At 42.7% G+C, this 19020-nt stretch overlaps 1 protein-coding gene across 1 annotated transcript in view; it reads left to right on the top strand.

Annotated features, from left to right (window-relative positions):
* Window positions 1-19020, top strand: part of drp2 (dystrophin related protein 2) — an 88718-nt gene that overhangs the window by 49834 nt on the left and 19864 nt on the right. Inside the window, exons 8-16 of the mRNA XM_069669683.1 lie at window positions 25-85; window positions 2475-2536; window positions 3085-3159; window positions 4856-5057; window positions 9500-9585; window positions 12743-12900; window positions 15159-15325; window positions 17744-17855; window positions 18689-18825. Of these exons, the coding sequence (XP_069525784.1) occupies window positions 25-85; window positions 2475-2536; window positions 3085-3159; window positions 4856-5057; window positions 9500-9585; window positions 12743-12900; window positions 15159-15325; window positions 17744-17855; window positions 18689-18825 (1060 nt within the window). The remainder of the gene's footprint in view (window positions 1-24; window positions 86-2474; window positions 2537-3084; window positions 3160-4855; window positions 5058-9499; window positions 9586-12742; window positions 12901-15158; window positions 15326-17743; window positions 17856-18688; window positions 18826-19020) is intronic.

Below are 19020 nucleotides of genomic sequence, written 5' to 3' on the forward strand. Positions count from 1 at the left end.
TTTGGTTTGTGTGTGTTTGCACAGGTTCAGTGCAGATACCATGGGAGCGTGCCATCTCCCCCAACAAAGTGCCCTACTACATCAAGTAAGTGAAACTTTAGGCTCAGCCTGAGTGAATGTGTGGATGTTTTTCATGGCAGGTTACAAAGCTGAATTAAAGAGGGGGTGTTTTGCTCTGTTTGTGACAAATGAGTATGAATACTGAATGTCTGTGGAGCACATCGGTTAGTTACACTTCTTCCACTTGGGTTAAGTTTGACCTACATTTTTTGGATACAGCTGCTCCACACCAAACCGCTCTAAAATTAGCTGTTTGTGTTCTGTGCAAACGTCGCAATCCATCATACAAAGAGCCTGTGAAACAATAGCAGGTACAACCTCTACAGCCTGATAGTAGGACGATGACTGACGTGTCCTTTCCATTGCCGTAATAATAAATCAGTAAACTTAACAGAAGCTACCTTAAATTTTCTAATTTGATCATAAAAATTAGCTTATAAAAGAGTTGTTCATTTTTTTTAATCTTGTCGCCATTTTTGCAGCAAATTTTTCTGTTGGAATTTTTCCACTCTGGCTCGAGGAGAAGAAGGAACTTCCCAATTTTTAACCACGTAAACTAACTGCCCTTCAGTCTTCAACGACAGGTTGCCAGTTGATACGGCTACAGCATCATAACCTCTGCAGAGCTTCATCATAGGTCAAAACACACAATTATCTTTGCATCCCAGGTCTTTTGTTCAGTGCTGCTTGTCTGTTAGCAGGATTATAGTACATTTCTTCTATGTAGCTTGTTTAAAGGGTGTAGAACCGGCCAAAGAAGAATCCAAGCGCATCTGTATCAGCAAATGAGCACTAAATTCAACCAATAGCTAGATTATCATACATCCTATAACATAGAAGACTGGACTATGGGTGTTTGTTGTCTGAGTGTCTTCCAAATTAATTAATACTTCTAATTTGTGGCACATTTCTACATGTGTGTTTTTTAATGCCCACCAAACACATTTGATTGTCTTTTATCTCTGAACCGATCGGCTATCATTTGACGTAGACAAAGCCACTGGAAGCGTCAGCCATCTTCTCGGGGCTTCTGGCACAGCCAGCGGTTAGCGATAAAGGACTTGCGGCCATGACTTCTCTTTCCTTACCCTGCAATGTTTACAGTCCGGCTAGCAACATGAGAAATGAGAATGGAATTAGAGTTGAGATATGACGTCTAAGAGTGGATGTTTTTCTGTTTTTCTTAGATAAAATAAAGCTAAATTGTCATCTGATGACCACCAATGGGAGCTAGAAGGGCATAACAGCAGACTCCTAAAGGACTGTTTCCTTTCCTGCATGTAACCAAAGCCTGCTGATATGTGATTGGTCGATGCTACTTGGAATACAAACACTTCTGATACCTGCAGATCCTGCATTTTTTTCTGCAGAGTGTGAGAGTTGTTTTCGTGGATTGTTTTCCTCCTGACGACAAGGCTGTGTTGGGAAACTCATTCATCTGTGCATTCTGTACGCCTATGAGTCATTTATAGAAGCAAACTCAGCAGCGGAGTACAATAACCTTTCATCATGCTTCTTTTATGCACAGCTTCCCTCACATGTTCACACATTAGTATAAATATAAGAGGGCAGATAAATGATTCAGGGAGGAACTCTATTGAGCTACTATGATCTGTTTACCTCATCAATACTATTTCACCTTCCGAGAGCTGCTGGTTTTATCAATGAACTGTGTGTGCTTTTTTACGTGTGCAGGTTTTAGTCCGGTTTGTTCCTCTACATATTTCTTTCCTTTATCGTTTACAACAGAATCTTATGGGTCTTGTATTATTCTGCTACAGACCTCTTTATATCACTGTGCCAAAGGGGGTGTGAGTAGCATCTTATCAGCCCCTCACTGGTATCAACGAGAGCCTGTGCTGTTAAAACAAAGAGTTCAGCCCTAACAGGCCCATGGGTCCTGGCAGACTTCATTCTTCGGGTTTGTTCATTTATGTTTCTGCGCTTGTCCTTTTTTATTGGATTGTACATTTTCTCAATGAGCCCTTCGAGCTTATATTGGGAAAGGTAGTGCAGATGTATGTTTCTGATGTATGTGGGCTTGGATTTCTTGTATTGTCTCTAAGCGAAGCCTTTTAAGTTCCTGACAGTATTTTCCAGCAGAGCAGCGGTGTTACGTCGCTTTGAAGCCTGAATCAGAATCCTTTATCATGTTTGACGTGTGTCTGCACTTTACAGGCCTGAAATCTCATGTAAACAATAGTCGCTGTGTCCTGCCCTCTCATTTTTCTCCTTTTCTCTCACTCGCTGCCCTTTGATCTCCCATCTTTTACTGTCTTCCACACCCGCCTGTCTCGGCCCCCTGCTCTCATTTTAACACCACTTTTACCTTGATCTTTCTGGCCTGATAGTGCGCACGTCCGTTCTTGCCTGCTCGGTGAAATTCTCCTCTCTTTGTTTCCTTTCTATTCCAGCCATCAGGCCCAGACGACGTGCTGGGACCATCCAAAGATGACAGAACTGTACCAAGCACTCGGTGAGTTAGGAGACAATTAAAGCGCCCTCCGAGTCGTGCTCGTTGGCCCAGGACCCCCACTGGGCTGCGGCAGCACCAGCAGCACAGTTCCAGCTCGCCTTTACTTTGAAGGCCCTGTCACACAGCTCATTAAAGGCCCTGTGTGTTGAACACCTCAGGGACTACATCACTACTGTCATTAACCTACGAGGCCCAATTTGCCAGCGCTGTGATTGCTTCTTGCTTAGCCTTTAATTAATTGTGATTAAACGACATCATGTGTTTTACTGTTAATCTGATCTGACACGGGGAGCGTGCAGGGGAGATAGGCACGCTGTCGCACACACACACACTCCCAGCCACACACACACACGCAGAGAAAGCATGTGCACAGACAACATTAGCTCTAGAGTACACCACTAATGACTTCTGCAGCGGTGTGATAAACATGAGGGGAGATAGTGATGTCTAATTTCTGGTTGGAAAGGTGGAGTGGTGCGGGCTGGGTTTGTTTTCCCACAGCTCTTCATTTACTCTAATCTCTTTCTATCTCTCTCTCTCTCCATTAGCGGATCTGAACAACATCAAGTTCTCAGCATACAGAACAGCCATGAAGCTGCGGCGAGTTCAGAAGGCTCTGAGATGTACGTCAGGCATTTCATCGATGGTATTTTCAGTCCGCAGCGCCGGGATGGCTGGTTGAATGATATGCCATTATCCTGCACCATCCGTAATCCACCATGACGAGCTCTCTACTGAAATGAGATGTAACGATTAGCCGTGGCACATTTCTTTATCCACTTGTCGGAGGAATCATCGCCGCTCTCTACACTACTTGGAAATGTAGTGGGAAAAAATCTCCTTTGCTTTAAAATGCAGAAATCAAAAGTATTGATGGAAGAAAAAAGCCTCTTGAAGCATTTTCATCACCTCCCAGATAGTCAGCATGCCACATAATTAGAGCTATTAATTGGTCCATTTGGCTTACAAAAAACGACGGCAATTAGTTTTTACTGCATGGTTGAGGCTTGAATATGTGCCCCTTCAGGGTCAAAGCACCACTGGTATCCTGCTCAGGCCTGTCACTCACAATTTCTGCCCATTTTTGTAACTATTCCTGATTCTTCCCTTTTCTCTGCTTGTTCTTCATCACCTCACACCTGGCTTCTCTTCCCTCCCTCCTCCTGCTCCTGACCCCTTAATGTCATATTCCTCCACCTGCAGAGCTCTGCCTCCCGACCGTACATGTAACAAAATTAGACGCTGCAAGTGACCAATTTCGCACTCCCCCTTACTCATCATGCTCACCCCCTCTCCTGCCACCTTTTCTCTCTTCAACGTCCGAAGTTGCTGTAATAAAAACTCAGCATGCTGTTAAATTCCTCTTTCATTCACTCTCCCTCTTTCTTTTCTCCCGTCCGCTCTCTTATCTCACCCTCCTCTGGTCTTCTAGCTGATATCCTTTCACAATTTAATTGCCAGGCTGCCTTGATAACTGCAGAACTCTTTCTCTCCGCACACTCTTTGGATGATTGAGAAGTGCCGTATAAGAGCCCATCAGAAATACATTTTTAGGTGATTCTCTCCCAGCCCCCGAGAATCCTCTTGTTATCTACTCTCCCTGTTCTACCTCATTATTGTGCTATCCAATTATACCTGGCTTTAACGGACACCCTTTTAGCCCCACTCCGAGGGATGGGCCTTTAAATTAGTTTAGAAGAGCGAGATCAAATTTGTGTCACTGCTCTTGAAACATCTGGTGGAGCTTAAGTGGGAAAAAAATGGGTGACTAAGCACTGCTGTCACCCCAGCTCTCATTTGCAGAGGTTAGGAAGATGATCACGCTCTATCTTTCACTGTGTGTGTCCTATAAGGGAACACATACCCATGCATGTATGGACATAAGTTCCATCACACACCTGTGTACATGCATACAGGGGATATTATGCTCATTTCAAGCTTCATATTCCACTTATACCTGTGGAGTAGCTTAGAATAATTTACAGTTAAAAAAACATTTTTTTTCTCATAGTGGTGCGCTGTGCAGGTCAGCTCCGTCCCTTTAAGAAACCCCGCCCCTACAAGCCCTCTTTCTTCTGATTGGCCAGCGCTCCGAAACGCTTTGTGACATCACAAAAAAACAGTTTGAAACCTGCCGTTCACAGCAGCCTGCAGACTTTTTTTTAGCAAGGGATTACTCCAACATACTTTTACCTACAGATTTGAAACTTCACCCATGTTTAGTCTGGACATCCAAAATTGTAACATTTTATATATATGTGTTAAAATGTCAATCAGCATAACACCCCCTCTTTAATCTGCATCTTTCTGTGTCTTTAGTGGATTTGGTGGCCCTGAGCGGCCTCGTGGAGGTGTTTCGGGAGCAGGAGCTGCAGCAGGGGGAGCACGTGATGGACGTGGTGGAGATGATCCACGGCCTGACGGCGCTGTACGAGAGGCTGGAGGAGGAGAGGTCCATCCTGGTCAACATTCCACTTTGCGTCGACATGTGCCTCAACTGGCTGCTAAACGTCTACGACAGGTGGGTGAGCCGGTCCGAGGTGTTTCTATCCGGGAAAAGGTGTAATCTTAATTGAAACACACTCTGGTTGAAAGCTGCGTTAATCCATCCATTAGCTACATCGCTAAGAGGGTCATGAGGGGGTCCCGCTTGGAATTTTGTGAGTGGTGCGGTACTTCCTGCTGCAGCTGCACTTCCGTCTCTCTGGATTTGATGTTGTTGAGTGTTTTATTATGATTGATGCAAATTACACTTTGAAAATCAGATTCTAGTTGCCATAGCATCCAAGCAAAGACGCATCAACAGAAATCCGATAGGAATCACATTTAAAACCACCTTAAAATGTGGCTTGGATCCAATTTGCAGAAATCTCATTTAATGTGTTTTTCTTTTAGTCTAAATCAATCTGGTTATGCCAAAAAGCACATTTGGGCAGGCAGTCAAAACAAGCCCTTAGAGACAAACAACCATTAACACTCACATACACACCCATGGGTGGTTTAGATTTATCACTTAGCCTAACCTGCTTGTTTTTGAACTGTGGAAGAAAGCCAGAATAAACAACACAGGGTTGGGAAAACTTAGCATTTTCCACTCACAGATCCCAGCTGGCTGGTGGGATCCAATCCAGGACCTTCCTGCTGTGAGGTGCCAAGCCACTGCATTAAATAAAACAGCTTTCAGTGTCGACACATCAGGCAAACTTAAAATGAAAGTCCAATGACATCTTTCCTTTTTGCTCTTTTTGGGTCTCCACCAGTTCCACCAATGCAAAAGTTACTTGATTGATCTTCTTTTCAAGTCCTTCCTGTATTTTGGCTCTGTGCTGATTTGCAGTGCAGACTAGTTTACTATAAAGTCTTTGTCCTCGCTGAAGACAAGTGATGAAATAGATGTCCGTAATGAAACCATCTTCCAAAACATTTAAAGTACTTTTTACTGACTTGCATGGGATCTTTGATGTTTACACATCAAAGTCTGTTGATAGGTCTTTAGAAAAACAAATATTAAAGTTGTATAAGGATTTTTGTGGCTCCAGAGGGAGCTGTGCAAAGTCTCTTAAAGCTGTAGTAGGCAACTTATTGGAAACATCATGAGTATTGCTAGATTTTGAAGGAAGTGAGCATGCACTGCCTCTTCACTGCTGCTATTCATGTGTTAATAGTTGGCTAGTTTTAGCTTGAGGAAGAGCTCATGCGCATGACTGCATGGGCAGAATGAGCGTAGGTGGGCGGGTACCGAGGTAGATAGATAGGTAAGCAACCTTTTCATTTATTCCCAAAGAAATGGTTGGCTTGGTTTAGTACAGGCCACAGATACTGTATTTTACTGTCAGAGCATTTGATTCAACGATTGCTGTTAAGATGTAAAGAGTATTTAAAATATATATATTTAAAAAAAATTGCATAACCTATCTTTAAATTGCCTCAGGTGATGTCACTGGAGTCAGCAGGGGGCCGAAGACTTCTAAAGTCCTCTCCTCATCTCTGCTTCACACTAACACCTCGAGGCTACAATAGCAGCTACTAACACACCGAGTGTCCTCGACTGAACCGCAGGCAGTCGAGTTGCATTGTGGGTAAAGTAGGCAACAGTCTTTGCCAAAGAAGAGGTTTGCTGAATTAAGATTCAGTGCTGTGCTCTTTTAAATGACAGTTATCTCATAAAGAGTTGTATTATAGGGGCCGTTCAGAAAAGTTTCTAGCAGTGCCAGGCATATATTAACAAGGTTCCAACAGTACGACATAAAGAATATACTGAACTCTCCTGCTTCATAGAGACAATTTTGTCACTTATGTCATGTAAGTTGCCATCCATGATACATCGTATTATATGATTGTCCTTTATACAACATTTAGTTCCGACCAAGTAATCTAATTGGATAAGAGGCGTTCCATGAGTGCCGATATAGAGAACAACATCACTAGGATTTTTCACTCTGTGTATCACTCCACCTCAGCCAGGTGTTCTGAATACTGTTAATTAACATCACAGCAGACTGTGTAGGTCGACATTAATCTTAAACAAACTCTTATTTCACTGGTTGATGATAAATGAAAACAAACACATAATTGTACATGATGAAAACAGCTGATCTGTGGTCACCTGTAGACATGGAGTGCAGGAGAATGTTTGTGTTGCTTGGCAACAACAGACCAGTTTCAGTTAAGTTGTGGAACGAGTTGAGTTTATGGAGCAAAAAATAATAATCTGTTGTTTATGGTTACTTTTTACTACTATTTGCTGCTTGTGTAACCGTTGTATAAAAGCAATAGCACACAAGAGGTTGTGATGTTATACTGAATATCTGCACAGCTGTGATGATATTCATTATAACATCACAACCACGAGTGTGATATTGCTTAGTATGGGGTTAGCACTGCTAAAGGACAGACTTTCACCCTAACACCCGGTCATTTCAGTCAATGGTTGTATAAAAAACGCTTAATTCAGATTTAGTTTATATGAGAGGGGACAAGGGGACATTGCAAATAAATAAATACAAATGGTTGAAAAAATGCGAGAATTAGCCGAAATGCAATTTTTCTGCCTAAATTATATTTTTAGAAAACAAAAGAACAAAAAGAGCAGTTTGAAGATCTGAAACAGACACACAGTTAAAACAGTAAAAGCAGTAGTTACATGTAGCGTATACATATGGGACAAACATTGTAAAGACATAAAGATATCAGCAGCAGAACGAGATCAGTGCTGACGTGTTTGTATCAACCGTTCATTATCTTTATTAGATACTACCAATCCCACACACACAAAGAATCACCATTTTTATCCAATGCCATGTCATCTGATATAAAAACAATTTTTAACTCTTCATTATAGTCCTCTGACAGTCTGTCTGAAGATTTATGTAACCGCTTCAATGGCTCGTTGTAAAGACACCTCTGGTATAAAGAGCCACAGCACGGCTAAAGCTCCAATAACAATGTCCAGGCAAAGGGCCAATCATCCCTGCTGAGACACAGCAGAAACAAATCCTCTTTCACACCCACATTCACCATATCTTTGTCCCTGTTTGACTATTTTGTGCCGTGTCCAAAGCGAAAGCACCGCGCACAGACACAGAAAGACGGAAATAACCCTGCCAGTGCTGTAAATATCAGGCGGTAGCTCTTAACTACTTTCTGCTAATGAGAGACAATCAGAGAGTTCACCCTCGGCATAAATTTCAGTAATTGCTTTTTTGTTTTACAATGAACAGCCGCAGTGAACCTGAATGAAGTGTGTGTATGTTTGTGTGTCTATTTTAATGTTTGTGCCACAGAATGTGCATTCTCATTCAAGTGTGTGTGCGTATAAGTTGTGTGTGTGTGTGTGTCCTCCAGAGGCGTGTCACACTAGCAGGGTGTGCAGGAGAGATACGTCCCCTTAGGTGCTACACTGGGGTGCATATTGAAGATGGCATGCGACACATTGCAGAAAGTGTGTGTAAAAGGTGCTGACAGCCCGTCGCCCCCATGCGCGTTGCAGCTCCACTGGACCAACTCCAGTTAGGAGGGGGAGGGGGAGGGGGGGGCTTCCTTCCTTATCACTTCACATGTTTTTCCATGTGACTCTAATTCCTCTAATTTCTCCCCCCTGACTCTTACGTTCTGGCCCGAATCACGTCTCACCTTTCCGTGGTTTGACCTGTCGGGCTCATTCCAAAACCGTGTCCCGAGCACCCTGAAAGCATCATCCATCCATGGAAATTTAACTCACTCATTGATTCCATTTTATGCTCGATTGATCCGATGTCCTCTGATGAATGTGATATTCTTGATCTCTCACTTAACTATTCAAATGCTAATTAGATAAGCTTGAGGTTACTGCCAATGCTGCTCAGTTTGGCAGTGGATTCTTCCAAGGCCGTGTTGGCTCCGGAGCTGTGAAATCTGAACACGAGCAGCGACGGTGTGTTTGTCTCTCCAGTCTTTCCTCTTTGTAATTCCAGCTGAAAAAGAGCTAATGGGACCCTTTTAGGCTCAGGTCACGGCACAACAGCGTCCATCTCTCATGCTATCCCATTGGCCAGTGATCAGACTATTATCCATTCGCAATGGGACAGCACTACTGATCCTCAGAAATGCAGGATATATGCGTCCTCTTAAGGGTGTGTTTATGCACTATGCAAGTCTGTGTGTGTCTGTGAGTGATATTATGAATGTCTATTGCTCCTCTGGGCAAAAAAATCATGAACACAACCCTTCATCAAGTCCCTGTAGTGCCTTTAGGTACTCTGGATGTGCTCTAATACAATTTCACACTGCTGCAGTGACCTGTGCTGTGCTGCTTTGACCCACGTAATTCCTCCAAACTCTGCCCCTCCCAGAAGGCCTCGGCCATTGAATGAATGAATACACAACCTCAACATAATACACTGTGATTTGAGATCATTCATAGCTCAAAAAATACAACCTTACAACCTCTTGTCTCTCTCCTCTTTTCTCTTTTTTTCCCTCTAGTGCTCGGAACGGCAAAATGCGAGTCCTCAGCTTTAAGATGGGGTTGGTGAGCTTGTGCAACGCAGACGTCCAGGAGAAGTACAAATGTGAGTCTCGTGCTTGTTCATGTGCCTAATGCGTCTCTTCAACTGCAAACAATGAGCCAAAACAAAACGGCCCTGATTGCCAGCATTACATAAAGACATCCACTTAGTCTAATGGAGGAAATGACTCTGCTGCCATAAAGGAGAAAGCTTTCTTTACTTCTCCAAAGTACAGCGAGGGCTTTAAAAGGATTGCTTGCCAAAGACACCATTCATGCACACTCTCCTTCTGCGGCTCTCACTCTCATTTTTCTTCTCAAGTCAACTAGCAAAGAGCTAAGACGCTCCCGTCCTCCTTTTTCCATTCTGAATGATGCTGTAATATTTTATTATAGTCTGAGACATATTTTTACCGTTCTATTGTAACCCTGCTTTATGAGTCATCCTGTAAATATAGGTAAAATGGAGAATGAGCGTTAGAAGTGATGATAGGTGGACCTGGAACAGCTTGTAGTCCATACAGGATCTGAGACAACACTGACAGACCCATGCCAGGATTACTCATGTTTGGCACACCACCATCTGTGTCAGCTCTTAAAGATAGAGCGTTAACACATTTGCCTTCAATTGAGTGCTCCCCGAGGTGAGTCAGCCCTCTCTTTCTGGGCTCAGGTAGACATGTGGTGGCCTTATCAATTTGCCATTTCTCTGACTGATTGTGTTTGTGCCAACTCCAGACGTCACTGGAATAATATTTGCAAATAAATCTGAAGCATTTGCATCAACCTGCTTTGAGATACAGATGGTGGATGTTTATTCCATCGTCGCCAAATTCAGGCTTGTGATTCAAAAAGAAATGTGCTCATCATCCCTTGTCATTACTTGACTTTACGGCAGCCCCAAACTTTGGTACAACATCTTGAGTCAGTTTAATTTACTCTGTACGAGATATCAACACGAGCTGCCTTCACACCTAATTTGACAAATGCGCCACATCGTTTTCCAGTGATTGGCCTGTGCTTCGAATTTGACAGCTATTTAAAAACGTTTTGGTCCCACCAAAATCAGTTTCTGAATAACTTGAGGGAAGAATTTCCCCAAACAGTTTTGCAGGATTACTGTGCGCTTTTACAGGAATAGTAGTACATGATGTTTTGATGAAACTAGGTAGTGAAGGTGAATTTTCAGCCAATTTAACTCCAGGCTGAAAACTGAGCATACAGAGCGCACTGACAGTTTATGTCCAGGCTGAATGATTTACCAGGATTTCATTTGGATTATGATGAAAAACTTGCAAAATGTATGTACCTGCCACCAAGCTAATCTTTACTTGTATTTAGTGCTAAATAGCGAATGTTAGCATGCTAACTAACACATCAAACTAAGGTAGTGAACATGGTAAACATCGTATCTGATAAAAAAAACAGCATGTTAGCGTTGTCTGTAAGAGAAAATGTTATAGACTGTATAAAAAGATGGACGACATGACAGCTCCCTAAAAGTGAAGCCAAAACCTCTCTATCGCCCCCTGCTGACTGGCTGCAGTATAGGTCATAAAGCCCGCCTCCTCCATGTTAACAGATGGGACATGAGCCAAACTATAAAATCAAAATACACACCACATAAATGTTTCTCAAACATGGTTTCTCTCATTATAGTTAGCTTTTATCATGCTGATTTACGTCCAAGTGTTAATTTTTCTGACAAGTTTATTTTTAATTAGTTATTTGATGCTGTTAAAAGGATGATTGACAGCTCTGTTGACAAATCCGGCTCCAGCAGCCGATCTGTTCCGGATTAGCAGAGTAGAGGAGGAACGTCGAGAGGAAACGTAACTAAAACACTCACTATAGTCTTTGAAGTTTACATATCTGTGAACGTCTGCTTCAGACCAACACAAGAAGCTGTTCTGCTGTTAAACACGCCTGTGTGCGGGATCTCGTGTGTGTTTTGGTTAGCGGAAGTGGCTATGGCAGCTTCACCCATCGATCTCTACTGCGCAGCTCGGCTCCAAACGATGTCACAAGCCAAGATGGCAGCGCCCGTCATGGGGAAATTTTGGCTTCAATTTCGTACATGAGAGTACATGGAGACGCGTGATCCACCTTTATATGCAGTCATATATTAGCATGCTGATGTTAGCATTTAGCTCAAAGCAAAACTAGAGTTGCTAACAAAGCCTAGCTGTAGACATGTGGCTGTGTTTGTTTAATTTAAGGCGGCCATTACAGGTAAGGATTATTTAACTTTCCTACTGTAGAAAAAACATGTTTACTTAGTAACTGATGAATATTTTGCTAAGAACTTTAAAGCTAAAGCTGTGTAAGTGCACCACACAAAAGAGCTAGCGTCATACTGAGAAATACTGAAAACCCCTTGACAACAAACTTCTGGCTGTTTGTAGTTTTTGCAGCAAAAAAAAAAACATCATCTTACTGCAGGGTTACTGCAAAACTTTGCAGTCTGCATGTTTCATACATCAAAGGCCTATATCCTGGGACAGAGTCTCCATAAAACAAGTCAAAAACTCATCTCTAACAGCTCAATGTAAACATTCAAAATGACAAACACACCTCAGCTCTGGTTGTGAGATCTATATATAGTGAAGGCTGTTTAACATGCAGGTGTGAAAGCCAAGTGTTGTCCTTGTAGGGCTTGAATAACTGCACAGAGAGGGCGATACATGGGGTGCTTATACTGGCATTGTGCAGCCCCCTCACAGGCCTGTCAGCATTCATCTCCTCAGTGACAGGCAGAGTCCCAGCTTGGTAAAGGCTTCATTCAAAACCTGACAAGACACCACTTTAATGCAGCTCTTTCATCTCCAAGCAGACCAGCCAGCCCACCAAAACTGATTCTGTCTCTTTGTATGTCACTGAAGGGAGGTTACTCCACAGAACTAGGTTTGGTAAACTTGTTGCCTGCAACTGGAGGTTTAGAAACAAGATCAAAACAGATGCATGCAACTGGACAGTTTGTTTTTTTACACACTAAAGGTATGGTGTTGTTTTGCAAACAAATCGCCACACCCTCTCAATTTTGAATGCTTGCTGTATAATATTCATATCACATTTTCAAAAGACTGAGAGCATTCAGCAGTATACAAATGCCCACCATCATAAGATGTAGACTCTTTGATAATACACATGCACACAACAGTTTTTGCTGTTACACACTGATGTGTAATCAGATTGCTGTATGTATTTTCTGCTGGATGCAGACTTATTCCGTCAGGTGTCCGGTCCAGGAGGTTTGACAGACCAGCGTCACCTCAGCCTGCTGCTCCATGAAGCCATCCAGATCCCCCGCCAGCTGGGTGAAGTCGCTGCTTTTGGAGGCAGCAACGTGGAGCCCAGCGTCCGTAGCTGCTTCCGCATGGTGAGCACAAAGGCCCCGCCATGTCTGTCACGACTAAATCATAGATATGCAACAGTGCATGCAACATGAATACACATAAGAACAGATGTAATAATCTTTATCTGGATTGTGTGATTGGTTCAGCTTACTCCATTTGAACGGATACACCTTAAATAGTCTTCAGTCAAAAGTTTCAGCTCATGCAGCTGTGAAGTTTTAGCAGCCCAATGTTTCTGTAAGACCAGCAGATTCCTAGAATGATCAGGCAAAATCAACCTTGCATCCCACTTTTTCATGCTACTTCAGAATATTGGTGCATCTCAATTAGCTTATCCATTAATTATGATTTTGGAAATAATGACCGACTTCCGGATAATCAGAACTGAACTTGTCTGTTCCACGACAGCACTACAAATACAGAAACAGAATCGTAGAGACGGAAACTTGATCAAAATGAATTTCAAAATCAAACATTTGCCTTTGGATGCTTTCTATCAAAAACCCTGTATGAAATAATTATGATGTCACACCAGGAGGCTGCCAGTTATACAGCATGAAGCCCATTGTGTTCTATGAGCTTCAGCTCAGTCAAACTTTCCTTCAGTGGAAGTTACATGCACTCAGAAAGCGGAGAAGTTATAATGAGTCCAGCTAAATGAGTCCCGTCTGCAGCCGACACACTCAGAAAGCTGCCTTACAAACATAACATCACATTAAAGTTGCATCACGTTGCTTTTAATGCTCATAAAATCAATGACTTACTGCTAGCTAATGCATGATGTTACACAAAAATGTACTGTATACTTAATCCATGAAGGTCAAATGATAAAGTTGCTTATTGAAGATGATCCATTGGAATATTGATATGATGAAGCGAGGTCAGAGTCCAGTCGCTCGCAGAGCAAAAGCTAATGAGGAGACATGTTCACAGCATGAATTAATTTGTCTCTCCCGGCTCCGATTGAGTCTGAACACGTTTTTGATGCACGTTGCACGAACTTAACCTTCTGACATTCACTCCGGGACACCAGATAATGAGGGAGTGGTTGGGAGCAGGCCGCAGCCTTTTTAAATGGTGGCCTCGGCAAAACCTTTTAATTCATTTTCAAGTCACATGCTAATTATAAACACTTTATTCTGGTCCATACTTGCTGTATCAGCTGCAGCTGCTCAGAATCAATTCCAGTCTCTGTTTGGTCCATGTCGGGGCATTTAGTTGTAGATAAATTATCCATGTTTTGACAGTTGGGGGGTGACACATTTGCCTTTAATCACTGGGCATAAGTTTGTGGTGAGCATTTGCTGCAACCTCACCTGTTGACTTTTAGACCCAGCTCCCAAAGACGCAGACGGATGACTCTGGCCAGAGAATATGCAGAATAAGGTGGTAGGTTATACAGAACAATGATGTTGCATTCCAGATGGAATTACTCCATACTTAGTGAATATTTTTTGATTTGCTGCAAGCCATGTTGTGGATTTATAGTGCAGAAAGTGCTGAGTTTTGATGGATGACTAAACGTTTATCACCCCACTTTTCCAATGATGTTCAAAGCATCCCATCTGCTCAACGTGCTGCTTTGAGATGCAGCAGCGTGCTCAGCATAGTCAGTGCCAGTTCCAGGTGTTAGGTACGCTGCTGTTTGACCTCCCACGTAGAAGGGAGCCGGCTATTCCCCTTCCAGAGTGGAGCTTCTTCATCCCCGGGAGATTCTACACCTCCCTATACCTCACAGTCTGTGTGATCAGTCTTCACACACACACACACACACACACACATTTATTATGCTACTTTGCATGAGCGCTGGAGGAAGCCCCAGGGAAATCATCCTCTTAATGCATCTCTGATGCAGACTTAATGAGAATTTAGCACATCACGGATTTTCAGCGCTTGGCGAGTCAGTCTTTTATGAGGTTGACTTCCTTTTTATCCCACTTTCTGGAATTCTCAACAAGGTGTGTCTGCAAACACACATACGCTGTACACACAGAAACAGTGTATGTCTGCTTTGTTTAGCTTTGAAATTGTTGAAGCAGTGGCATAAAAGCAGAAGATCTCCCGTGGGGAAGAACATCTTGTTTCGCCCTCACCTTCCTGCTCTTATCTTTTGAAGTCTCTTTGATTCCTTTTTCAACAATGGCTCATTGCTGGCCGGCCTTTGGGAGGGAAGCACACCTTCTCCTCTCATTACTTTCTGTACCTGCCCTGCTGTTAGTCTATATTTGGATTGTTTACAGGCTTCTGCACTTCTTTCCTCCCTCCCACCTTCCTTTTTCAGGCCCCCGGGAAACCTGCCATCGAGGTCTCTCACTTCCTGGAGTGGATGAGCCTGGAGCCTCAGTCGATGGTTTGGCTGCCTGTCCTCCACCGTGTGGCTGCTGCAGAGTCGACCAAACATCAGGCCAAATGCTACATCTGCAAACAGTGTCCCATTAAGGGCTTCAGGTAGGCATGGCAGTGTGGATAAATAGACACAGGGATGCAGATACTATGTACGAAACAGTAGGATCGGGACAAAATATCGATAGGGCAATATATAATCATGCTTACTCATGCAATACAATTATCGATAAGCTGGCACCAATTATCGATATTTAATTACCTTGCGATTTTGACTCAACGTGTCACTACTTCATGACTTCTCATGATGGCGCCTATGACATAAATCAGGGAAATTAATTGGCCAAAGAAGAAGTTAATTAGATATCGTGATGAATCTTTATTTGATTGTCTTGCAATATATCGTGTATCGTATGTATCGTGATATTATCGTTATCGCGGGCCACGTATCGCGTATCGTATCGTGAGTTACCCTGTGGTTTCCACCCCTAAAGATGAAGTAGGTTTTCATTAATCACAGTGAACAACATATCATTGCTTATTCAGGAGGATCATACGCACATTCACAACCCAAATACACATGGTGAATAAAGTTACTGTTATGAATGTGTAGAATAAAGGTACTTTTCCTGCAAGTTTAATGGAAATAACATATAAAAAGAACAGGAGATTATTAGTTATGTATGCAATTAAAACTATAGTAGGAGCTAAGACTTCAGCTTGGTAATTAGAAGAATAAAAATAATACATTTCAGTTAAAATGAGAACCAAAGAAATCCATTTGATTAGTTTGTTATCGTATTTAAGAATCACTTTAAACAGACGACAGCTTGTTGGAGATGCTGCAATTTACTTACAATACATCAGGGGGACTCAATTAAACTTGAAAGAGGTCCACTTAGAGATTTTTTTTCTCAAGCGAAGGTACGGAACATCATAATGTCTGACCTATGTTATGATTCAGTACCATACATTTATACATTTTGAACGTCTGTTAAATCAAATAAAGAAAATACTATGAGGTTAAATAGTTTTTACAACAACGCTGATAACTTTTACACAGAGCTCTCAAAATTTAACAATAATAATAATGAATACTTCAATATTGGTAAGGAAATATAGTGTGTTTATATGTTGGGGGTCTCCCCCAGGAAATTTTGAGTGTCGAAACCTTTATTTCCTGTATTTTTGGTTTATTTTATGCCCCAGTTTGTGATGGAAGTGTCTTTACTTGTAAATGAAAACAAACAATATAATGTCTGGTACTACTGGTAGTATAATGTTGTCCATGCAGAAATTGAATGAGAGAGAGAGAGACAGCTTTACCTCTTCACTTAAGCTGCTATCTCTCTGCCTCCTGACAGAGTTATCAAGATTTGACCGTAACAGGAGGATTCACTTTATATTTTATTTTATGTTTTGCCAAAATGCAGTTGCATTAGACTTTTTCTCATGCTGAGTCATAGTGAGTTTTAAAAGAGGCAATGACTATGAAATAAATAACATTTAAACGCACTGTACACTGACGGACTGCTGGAGAGAGTGAGAGCGAGGCGGAGAGAGAGAGGGCACATACCGGTACATATGAGAACAGAGCTGCGGAAATAAGAGGAAAACTAGTCATGATGATGAAGCCTGATGTAGCTCTGTGTAACTCTCAGGTTTATCAATAAAACGTTTGAACTAAACTGCAGCCCAGTGTCAGACAATGTCCGCGTTTAATAATCGTCTGTCCAGTCTTAAAAGCTTGGTTTTCTCTACTGCTCTCATTGTAGAGCACGCCATGTCTACTTTTCCCTGACTCACTTATTTTCTCCCACTGTGTCTCTGTGACTCTCTTGTCAGCTGGCTCTTCAGTCTGTATCTGTATTCTCACACACCCACTGGGTCAGTCGCAATGTTTATCTGAGTGAATCCGAATGCATTGGTCTGCAAGTTTCCCCCCAAATCACTACCGCAAAGACAAAAAAGCTGTGCAGGTTAAAATAGATGCGCTTGTCAAAACTGTAAATAGGTCCGGGTCCGGAGACAACGCCATTTGGGTCCGGATCCGGACCGCGGTCCGCCGTTTGGGGACCGCTGCAATACTTAATAGTAAGAGGAGCAGCTGTACTCTCCTAACTGTGCAATATTACTTGTTTATTATTGCACAGTCCTCTGACCGGAAAAATTGCCCTCCGACGAATTAATATTGTACGACTTTGAGTGTGCAGATGCTGTTCTTGTTATTGTGCAATATTCTTCATGAGATCTGGCACAGAAAATATTTAATGCATGTGTGCAAACCTCGTCTTCAAATACTGAATCCACCTCCAAATTTAATGCATTCATTTACACACTTTAGACTCAGTCTATAATGACAATTTGGATTTCAAGGTGGCCCAATGGATACATCCCTGTCTGAAGCAGAGCGGTGTGCAAAGTGCCTGCACACACACACACTCGTACACACACGCTCCTCTCTTCTCTGCCAGTTCTCTTGCAAACATCAGTTCAGCCTCTGTGTTATATTGATCTTGACAGGTATCGCAGTCTGAAGCAGTTCAATGTGGACATCTGCCAGACATGTTTTCTAACCGGCCGGACTACCAAGGGAAAGAAGCTGCACTACCCCATCATGGAGTACTACACACCAGTAAGACAAACATTATCTTGTGCTTTAAGTGAATAAAAATTCAGCTTCCCCAGGGACAAATTAAACCCAGTTGAACTTAAAAACACAGTATCTCTCCTGATTCCTCCTGCCAAACACAGATTAGCTCCCTCAGCTCTGTGAGGTCTCTCTCATCCCTGAGTGTACACTGTGATATAAGCGTATACTGCCATCGCCATATCTACCGTATGCAGAGATTGAGCACCACTCAGCAGTTACACTCTTTCTGGCTCACATAGTGCACACATAAATTGCTATTTGGAGCACACACGCTGCACTAAACCCCAATAAAACCGGAGTCTTAAGCGATTGCATGCACAGTCTAAGAAGTGGAGTTAATTTCAAAGGAGTAGCTGGAGCTATGTAGCTGGAGTGGCGGGCGGTGCTGAGATAGTGCCAGATTTAATCTCTAATCAATTCTCAGCTGAGAAATATGGCAAAAGGCCATCTCTACAATGATTTCTTTGTGCTGGACAATATTTTATATTAGCTAGCTACATTATTTCACAGCGGTGAGGCCATCATAGATGGTGGATCTGATAGAGGGAGCAGGAATAGGGAGAAAATGGAGGATTTGCAACAGTGTAATAGGGAAGAGCGGCAGACACTGAACGAGGGAGCAGATGGAGGAATAAGTCTCCTAAAGCCGGAATAAGACAAGCCAGCGCCGAGGCAGAGTGGTCACATTTCAGATGAGGTCATTTTAGAGAGAGCAACATTTTCAACCATTCTTAAGCTGTAATTTGTCTCCTGCTTCTTCCACCAACCACCTCTCACCCCTCCTCCAATCCCTCGTCTCCTAAATCACCCTCCAGACAACCTCGGGAGAGAAGATGAGGGACTTTGCCAAGACTCTGAAGAATAAGTTCAGATCAAAGCAGTACTTCACCAAGCACCCTCAGAGAGGTTACCTGCCGGTGCAATCTGTGCTGGAAGCCGAGAGCACAGAGACGTGAGTCTGACACGTAAACACCCGCACAGACACGACAGACATCTCTCTGTTTTTTTGCTTCTCTATCATCCGTCTCGGCTCACCCTGCTGTTGTGGGCTAATCATCGCGCTCTGCCAATTTTGGGCTCTCTGACTCGCAGTGATGGGTTAAAGGGGCAGCGCCGTGTTCAGCATTAGCATAATGTTATTCCTGTG

This window comes from Semicossyphus pulcher, unplaced genomic scaffold, assembly GCF_022749685.1.
Source record: "Semicossyphus pulcher isolate SPU_LCO1_2020_fin unplaced genomic scaffold, fSemPul1.0.p SCAF_2, whole genome shotgun sequence".
Classification (NCBI taxonomy): domain Eukaryota; kingdom Metazoa; phylum Chordata; class Actinopteri; order Labriformes; family Labridae; genus Semicossyphus; species Semicossyphus pulcher.